The 9,930-nt window shown below is 31.9% G+C and overlaps 1 protein-coding gene across 4 annotated transcripts; it reads right to left on the reverse strand.

Moving 5' to 3' along the window:
- Positions 1-565: 565 nt before the first annotated feature.
- LOC137836745 (beta-galactosidase) lies at positions 566-7,610 on the reverse strand. Of its 4 annotated transcripts, none has more exons than XM_068645466.2 (13): positions 6,974-7,610; positions 6,799-6,869; positions 6,121-6,174; positions 5,362-5,445; positions 5,156-5,241; positions 4,493-4,573; positions 3,482-3,603; positions 3,143-3,184; positions 2,525-2,601; positions 2,353-2,443; positions 2,190-2,271; positions 1,098-1,170; positions 566-886 (listed from the first exon to the last, which is right to left on the reverse strand). In XM_068645466.2, the coding sequence occupies exons 1-13, from the start codon at positions 7,214-7,216 to the stop codon at positions 718-720; spliced, it is 1,275 nt and encodes a 424-aa protein (XP_068501567.1). In that variant the 5' UTR covers positions 7,217-7,610; the 3' UTR covers positions 566-717. The 4 variants fall into 4 exon arrangements, 3 of the variants coding, with proteins under 3 accessions (XP_068501567.1, XP_090157448.1, XP_090157447.1); XM_090301322.1 differs by having other exon boundaries at positions 5,322-5,445; positions 6,974-7,427; XM_090301321.1 differs by having other exon boundaries at positions 5,857-6,174; positions 6,974-7,333.
- Positions 7,611-9,930: the final 2,320 nt, after the last annotated feature.

Raw genomic sequence — 9,930 nt, forward strand, 5'->3', positions numbered from 1 at the left:
TATAATTTAGTATGTATTTCTAGATTGTAGAAATCAGTATGTATTTTTAGATTCTAAAATAGACAATTTAAAATACATTAATACATTCTAGAAGATATTTTCAATTTTAAAAAAAGCATATCGAATTGTGCAACAAAATGTATTAATACACTTTAGATTGTACATTTTAGAAAGTATTTTATGGATATTAAAATACCGTCTAATCCGAAATATATTTTTTCAAGGATAGGTTTGTCATTTCACACCCTCATGGGAGTGCAAGTTTAAAAGCATGGGTGTATAGAATGCAATGCCCGAAAAGGTATTTCCAACTTATAAGGGTGTGCGAAGAGTAAAAATGGGATTGCAAAATGAAAGGTCCTCATTCTTAAGGCAACCCATTTGAATAACGGTTCCTTTATCAACGTGGCAATCACAGACAATTTATATCTTAAACCAACACAGTTTTTGCTTATGGAATGTGAAACTTTCATTCTAGATTAAACATTACATGACAAAAGGTGAGGGTTGATATGTTTGGGATGCATGCATGAAAAGAGGCCCAAAGTAGAACAGAAGCAAGATGTATCATAAAAAATTTAGCATTTGGTAAATATTCTAGTTAATGATTGGATGCACTGTCCTACACTCAGTTCTTATGAAAGCAATTTCATTGGCCACTCCTAAATAAGAATGGTGTCATTAGCCACAAGAGAAAAAAATAAAGCTAACAAGAAATTACAAAATTTTATCAAAAGGTCGTAATTCTCTAGGTAAGACATCAAAATGTCCAGCGTCTACGTCAGATTGAAACATAGGTCGCTTTCCTGTTTCCCAGACAATGCCCTCTGCTAAGTGCTCCTTGCTTGGCGTGAGCATTACAAAATTGGGATCAGCTCTTTGATAACTGCAAACAAGCAAGCAAAAGTGAACATGCAAGATACAAGTTTTGAAAGAGTACGTTGATTCCATGCACTAGCTCAATATAAAAAAAGAAAGGCAAAGCTGAATGGTACAAAAATATTTTAACAGGAAGCAGCATAGGCATGGTACTATTCATTTATATAAGCATATAATTTACTCAATCAAGAAATAAAAGCTCTATATATGAAACGAACCTGGCTTCTCTTAGATTCTCACTTTGGATGCCAAATCCGTATTGCATTTTACCATCAGCACGATCTCTAGTGGCTACAGAATAACAGGACATTCTCAGCACTTCAAACCAAGTACTAGCATTATCGATCATACTTTCTTTAGAATCAACCCCCAAAACCCACTCTCCAAGAAAAAAAAGGGCTGAAAGAAACTCCATTCCTTGACAGAGATACTAATTTTAATCTTGATAACCAGTTACATTTAAATTTAATTAAATCTTTTAAGTACCACATATAATCAGATTTTACTTGCTGAAATTTTTTGCAGAATGAGAAATTGATAACTGTATAACATCAACGATCGTGGAACATTTGTCATGTCTACCACCTCCCACAGAAATTGATGAACTATTAATGAGGTAGGTAGCAACTAGAGCTGTCAAAATGGGTCCAACCCAACGGGTAGGTCTATGATTCAGGTCAAGTCAAACTTCAAAAAACAGTGGACTAAATAAAAAGAGACCTTTTCTAGCATGATCCATTCTGCCTGATGCCTTTTGGACAATGATTTTTTTTGTATGGACAAGTTGTTATTTATTTTTAATTTTCAATTATGCCAAAATTGGCCCGTATGCCTAACATAGGTCAGGATTGACCAAAAATTATGGCTCATTTTAAAATATAGGTAAGGCTAAGTTGTAAATTTTTTTAACTTGCCCCTAGAGCCAGGCCAGGTTAGGTCCGGCAGCCCATTTTGACAGCCCTAGATAGCAAATACCTAAAAAATGATATGAGAAAGTCATCTACATAATAATACGCCACATCAACAAATTTTGCAGGGGGGAACATGCCATCTAATGAACCCGATACTTAACCTTCGGCAGGAACTGAAGTAGGACTATAACTTTCAGTGACCAAAACAAAAAACAGAATCATCATATAAAACTGAAGTATTATGCTATATATAGGTGTCGACCCTTGATCATCATATCATGCCTAAATAGTTGTTGACCTCGTAATACACACATGCTAAACAAGTCCCGGTAGCACTAAAGAAAGGAACAGGGGATAAAGAACTAAAGCAAGATTGAGTAGAAAAATCACTCTAGACACCTGAAATACTGATAGTGAAAGAAGGTTTCCACCATGACTTGAATGCAAGTGCCATGGATGAGCTACGAGGTCCAGCCTTTGCCTGAAAAGATGAGAAATAATTGACATAGATGCATCATATATAATCTATATAAATCTACATAACATTGCATCGACTTTCTACCTTCAGCAAGAAGTTTTTATTAGCCTGCCAGGATGCACCTATTTGAAAGGTGGAGTCTGAGATATTGTTTGCTGCTATGGCGTCATCAACACTGACACAGAAAATTAGATTGTACCACATTGGTCCGACTGCAATAAGTTTGAATACATCTGTTTAGAACTAAAAAGAATACCTTGTTAGTAACTCAAACCCAAAGTCAATATAGTTTGTAATTCCAACAACGGAATTCTCTTCAAGGGGGTTCTTCACCTGTTCAAGTCAAGTTTATGACTTTTCAGTATAATATATATTCTGATTCAACAAGAAATTATATCTGCCAGTTTACTACAACTAAAAAAAAAAAAAAAACTGGATAGTAAGGGTAAATTTTAACAAGAATAAGTAAGTAATAATGGAATTCTATCAGCATTATGGTGTCTAAACCCAAGGAAAACGTATCCAAAATATCAATAAAAATAGGCCCAGGTCTTGAATAAACAGGCTTCTAATTCAAAAAAACTTTTCATGCAGTGACCTCAACTCAATCTAACAGTTCAGTCTTGCAAACTAGTAAATAAAAAGAGAAATCAATTACATTTACGGCACTAAAAAAACTCAGATACATGTAAAGCTTTCTTAGGAAACCAAGGAAAACACATTAGTATGTAATTTAATTTTAAGAGATGCGACTAAGTACCATTAATCTAGAGATCACTGTATTTGCAATAGTGAAAAATGAGATACTAATATGAAGACAAAAAACCACTCAGGAGACAATGGAATGAAAGAGAGCACAGACAGAAGAACATACCCGTCTTTGAACAACCATGTGTTGATAGAATGAGGCAATAAACTGCAGATTATTTAGACTTTGAAATTTCAGTAAAATGCTTCTCAGAATATTAATCAGAAAACTACACAAATCATAGGTTAGGGCAGACAAATGCCGAGATGCATTTATATCAGCGGTTTAGAACAAAATTTAAGACTGATACTAAATTTCTAATGATTTGGGAAATTTTTAAACAACATCAATTTCTTACAATTCACAAAACTTTCCATTTTAATAACATGTCATATACCAACTAATGAATTATCATAAGAATTAATTAAATGCAAAATTTTAACCAATTTATGAATGTGGACAAACCTGAGAGCTTTTGACAAGCTCAAGATTGAAATTGAAGGATGGACACAATGGGCTGCCTGATCCAACACCATAGCCCAAAGCACAACTCCAGTTCATTAAATTTGAAAGCTTGGCACTTCGTTCTAAAAAAGAACACGGGTTAGTATGAACATACTCATTTCCTTATGTATTTAAGTGAATACAAGTTAGATAAATATGTTTCTAGAGTTCAGGATTTTGTGATTGTTTGGGTTCATCAATAAAAACCAAATTACTAAACTAAAAATTAATAAAGCATGAATTCAAGTTCTCCAATACTTTTACAAATGCAGGAAAGAAAAAAGAGAAATTGATAGAAAAAAAGCAAAGGATGCAAACAATTTTATTGAAAGCCTAACAAAAGGTGAAAGAATATTCATTTGCAAGTTTCTCTTTCATAAAAATGTCTAATGGTTCAAGTGAATCCTTCCATCCTTATTCTCCATATTTATGTAATTGATCCCCTTCAACTAACTAACCACTCTAACTTCCCCTAACTGCTGTTGTTCTACTGTGACCAACTCTAACCGCTTAGGTTTTTTTCACTCTGTCCATTGCTCCACCTTTCATGGATGTAGTTGTAGCTTTACATGCATGTGCAAATACACATACACTTGGAGCTAAACACATGACTCAGGTATTATTGCACAGGTTCCATTCTAAAATCTAAATATAATATGAAAACACTCAACATTAATAAATTAATACTGACTAAAAGATTGATGCAATAATTTCACCTTTCTGGTAAGATTTCCCCCTTGGCCTATCATTTACTTATAAAATACAAAAGCAAACATCTTTAGGCCAATATATTCAATGAAATTCAAGTTCAAAACAGCATATGACAATAACGACCAGAAAGATAACCAAAGTTCAATATCCATGCCATAGAGAAACCAAAAAAATTAAAAATTACTTTAAAAATCCAGTGATGTAATTTTAATAAGAAAAAATCAACACCTAAAGAAATATTTCTAAAGGAATAATTCTTACTTTGTGGTTCAAACTGCACACCCGCAGTCACCCTTCCCATCTTGCTTACCAACCATGCACTTTTTGGTATTTCGTCTTTCACTGCAATGGATGATAATAACACACCAAAGTTTATTTTTATTATTTCTCTAAGTGATCATAAATCAGTATTTGCAAAATCTATAACAAAATGTAAAATTTAGTGATTATGGACAAAACAATTAAAACTTCAAATGCCCGACGAAAAGGCACTACTTATGTATAAATCTCCTATATTTCTTACCGACAAAGTTTAGCAAGAATATTTACTACTTATATAATAAATAAGGTGAATGCTAACCAATCTAATTAGTTAAGGATATCAAAAGTGGAAAGTTTTCATTACCCTGCTTTCCTATAAAAACTGTTTCTTATTGATTCCTTAATTAGTTTTTATTTAAAGCACTGGTTAACAAGATCCTAATTAAAAACATGTTTAGAAAAACATAAGATGTTGATCAGCTTTTGAAAAAAGAGAAAGGAAAAAAAATCAATTTTATTATTGTTCTTAGAAGCTAGAAAGAGTAGCTTATTACAAAAAGAATCTCAAAAAGAATTATATCATAAAAGCACTTTTATTCAAAACTTATTCATTCGCACCCTAAATATGCTCAAAGCTCATTTGCAAAAAAGTAAGGAACTTACTGGCAAAGGGCACAAGTGTGACTCCAAAGGATAGATTTCCAGATCCATATCTCAATCCCATCAGGCCATAATCTTGGGGGCTTTCTCTGTAGAATTGATTAACTTTGTCAACACTGTATATTGCAATCCATGGATGATGTGCATGCTACAGTAACATCCTAAGTACCTAACACATATTTCTGCCCCCATCATCAAACAAAACACACCTTTTCTTCAACAGTAAAGGGAACACTCCAAAAGCCCCAAATCCATATTTGGGATAGTAAGCACACGATCTCATCTGCAAAATCCTGAATATACAGACCACACACAATATTCACAATTCCAAATAGATGCATTGTGCATTTTAGGATCAAGGACGCCAAGGAAAGAGAAGGGAGTGTAAATTTATTTAAAAGAAAAAACTAAAGAGAGTTATACAGAACAAGGAATGCTAGTAAAACTTTTAATACATGCTCTATTACATGGTAGATTTCATGTTAACCCCACCAAATAACCTTGATCCACACCCTATTTAGTGGGACCCATATTTCATTCACCTGATAATAAGAGAGTGCCCAGAAGAATAAATACTAACATTTCTACATATGGTATTCATATACATAAACATGAATAAGGAATGATTGGAAGGCTTTATTATAAGATAGTTGTAGTTCTTTAAACAAATTTAAATATTATTCTACAATGAAAAAAGGTTTCACCTCAGTACCCGATGCTGACTTTATGTGTTGACCTTCATTGTGTTGTGCTATTAGTTACAGAGGTGAATCCCATATTCTCATTGGAAAGCAATGCCAAAAATAAATTAACCAACTGAATCTGAGTACTGACCTTCAGTATAAATATTTTTCTTATTCCTTTCATTCTTAAAAACTCAGTCTCATGTTTGAAGTGAAAAAACAAATTTGTTTTACTTCAATTTCCCAAACATACCCTCAGGATTCGTTCAAGTTAGAGTTACTTACGGATCAGATGTGGATACATAAAGGTCCATAAATGTATGAGGATCGTTAACATCACTGCACCCAACAAAAAACACAAAAACAATTCAAGTTACTCAACAAATTGCAGAACAAGAACAAAGACGACAACAAAAATCCAAACAAACAAGGTTATAAAAATGGTCCCAAAAACGCAATTCAGCCACAACAGCAAGGTTTTTAAAGTGCCATCAATGTAATTCTTATAAGGTAGATTTCAATCCTACAAAACCAGCTTGTAAGATGAGAATTACCTATCACTAGTCAATATAAAACTTCCAACACATTCTTTATGTCATGGATGGGACATCTTGTAGTTTGCAGAGATAGTATCATAATTTATTCTAATGAAGTTTATTAGATGTATGTATTAGTCCTATGCTCGATTGTCCAATCTTTAGCACACGAAATATGTTTAAATCTCATATTTATAGATAATATGATTACAATAATACACACATACATTTGTGTGGATAATTAACCGAGTTAAAACTTATATCCAAATTCTACAAGTAATTATAGTGACATCAGTTGCATTTATTCACAATATTAAGGAACGCCATAAAACCACATTTGCTTGCTGTTTCCCACAGTATAAAGGAATGTAACAAAACTGCGACTGTGACAATAATTTAAAACCATACAAACAATAGAGAAGAAAACCTTTGCCAGCGAAACAAAGCATCTCCCATGATGCTGTCGTTGTTGGGCTTACGATCGAGAGGACCTGAAACCTAAACATATCACAGCAATAGTTAATAAACAAGTGCTTTGTTCAGTTTCCGTATCACGCAAGTTTCTGAATCTAAAGAGAGATGAGAGAGAGAGGAGAAGTTACAGTAGCTATGAGATCGACGTGAGGATCGTCGATTGGCTTGAGCATTATTCGCGTGGTGAAGTGCCTGGCCTGGTGGAAATAGTCTTGGAAGAGCGAGGCGAGAGCCATCTTGCCAAAAGTGACATCGTAGGCGGAGTGAAGCATGCGGTTGCGCGCGGAGATGGGAGGGAAATCGAAGAGCGGAGGCACCAGCACAACCGGCGGCGGCGGCGCGGCTTCTCTGGAGAACAACCACTTCCACATCGTGGCTCTAGGGTTTCGATTTGAGGAGCGAAGGAGTGAGTGTGGTGGAGTGAAAGAAACTCAACGAACAGAAGAAGGAGAAGAATGAGAAGTAGGTTCTCTACGAAGGGTGTCGTTGCGAATCGGTGTAAGCGCGCGCCATTTTCGCACCACCGCGACTGCAGTGACCCTGACGGTTTCAACTTCGAAAGTGCATTTACCATATTACCCCTACGGTTTTTTTGTTTGTTTTTCTTTTAATTTTTGGTGAAACGAATACCAGGCTACTGGGCTCATCAATTAGGAGAAAAGTTGGGTTGGGCTCTTGAAAGGCCCATTTAATCCTGTCCCAATTTAGGAAATTTCTTCCTGCACCTCCATAAGCCGTGAAATAACAACTTTGCGTTTTTCTTCATTTTTTTCATCTACACTCTTATTCCCCTTTTTCTCGTTTCTAGAATTCCAAACTTTAAAATTAAGAATGTATTTATTGGGTTCGAAATGCAAAATTCTGAACTTCTGAATTCTAAAATTTTTTAATTATGAATTTTAGAGTTTATAGTATATTTTCAAACCCATAAAAATATTTTTCAAATTTCAAAATTTGAAATGTATAAATACATTTTGAATTCTAAAATTTGGAATACAGAATTTTAGAGTTATGAAGTTGTATGAATTATATAATTTCAAAATAAATAAATAAAAATTGTACCTTTTTTTCTAGAGTGATTTTGGAATTGAGAGATTTGTGGAGGTGCAAGAGAAAAATTATGGAGGTTGAGGAAGAAATTGCCCCAATTGAATGTACACTATGAAGAACAAAAATCGAGCATTGTTTTTTGTACCCCGACATTTCTTTATGCACCCTGTAAAAATGAAAATCCCTACTAAATATTTATTGTCATTCTTTATGTTTATAAAATAATAACTATATTTATTTTTTTCAAATACTCATTACACTTGGAGAGAAATTATTGGCTATTATCTCTTGTATTATTTTTTTATTATTATTGTAAATGTATGTTATGACTCAAATTTATCTCATGGATTAAACTATATTATTTTCCCAATATATATCATATATGTATATAATAAATGTTCATAAATAAATTTAAATCTTTTTATAGATGGACTTTAATGTATACTTTTATGGTAATTTAGTTTAATGATCAAGACGATGAATTGTCATTTCATCTCAATCTATATTTAGGGATTGGTAAAAAAAAAAAAAATTTATAACATTTGAATGATGACTTATTGTATTTATGATGATTGTATTATATATTTGATCATATCTCCTAGATATGATTATACATTAGTGTTAGGATTTCATGTGTGATTGTTTTAAGATTTTGAGTTGAAAGTGATATTTTAACTTTTTTTTTTTTTAGAATACCACTTATGAACCATTTATGTGGAATCTCTCCCATGTTTTTCCACGAAAAAAATCCAACAATTAATATAAAATATCTATAATTTTGTTGAAAATTAATTTTATTATGAAGAATCTAATACCATATTAATAAAGCACGTGTATTTCAATCACATTCTTTCTATATATGATATTCAACCCTAACTAGGACCATTTTCAACAACACTTTTTTTTGGTATATGTGGTGATTGGTGAGGTTCCAATAAATGGTGGCCAAGTTGCCAAATTCCATTTGTCTTCTTCATGAGTGTCACCATTGAAAAAGAACACAATGTTTCTTTCACTATCGAATACAATTCCCTTTTTTTTCCCAAATTCCTATTCTAATGGGTAGTGCTCACTTTTTCATCAAAAAGAGTTATTATAAATGCTCTTTCTCAACTCCAAAGGTCAACCAAATATAGTACATTAATAAAGTTTTGTATATATAATTTTACTTTAATGAATCAATTCAAACAAAGTGTTAAAACTATATTTTCTAACACTTTTAATTTTTATAAATTATCATATAATTTTGTTATAAATATTACTTTTTGTTTAGTAAAATTTCACTCATGGCCTTTGATTAAATTTGATATAATTAGTTGAGTATCTAATTTGCATATATTTTATAGGCAAATTCATCCGTTTCTTAAAGTTTTTTTATTCATCGAATTCTCTTGAATGAGAATTTAAAAGAAGTAAAATATAAACTAAATAAATAGTCTATATATTGATAATTATTACCATCCATCACACGCTTTTTGATAAATTTCTTAATTTTATGATAACTACTTTCAAATTTAAACCTATTTAAGTTTTGACTTATTGACAATACAGTTATTTTTAACACACGTAAAAGTTAAATTATATAACTTTCTTTTATGTTTTTTAAAACTAAAAACAAATACACATAATATTGCAAAAGGGACCTATCTAATTTTGATTGGCTTGAATGAAATTGAGATATAAATTTCTATATAAAAAATAAGCTTAAATTATTTAAATATTATTATTATTATGTAATTTTGTTATCTTTTTATATTTTATCATCATGTTTTTGTTTTTAATTTTACACATTTTGAAATCCGTTGATTGTGAAACAGCACATCACTTTATCATGTTCTGAAAAAATATGATAAAATTCATATAATAAGAATAACTATGAGATAAATATATCATTAAAAAGTATTAAATCACCAGTTAATTACCTAATATCAGTTTTTGATAAACTAAGTATGAATAATCCATAAATAATAATGAACTTTATTTTTCATCATATTGGACTCGGGTATTATTTTCTTAGATATTATAAACTTGACTT

The sequence above is a fragment of the Phaseolus vulgaris genome, chromosome 4 (assembly GCF_051622355.1).
Source record: "Phaseolus vulgaris cultivar YP4 chromosome 4, ASM5162235v1, whole genome shotgun sequence".
Taxonomy (NCBI): Eukaryota; Viridiplantae; Streptophyta; class Magnoliopsida; order Fabales; family Fabaceae; genus Phaseolus; species Phaseolus vulgaris.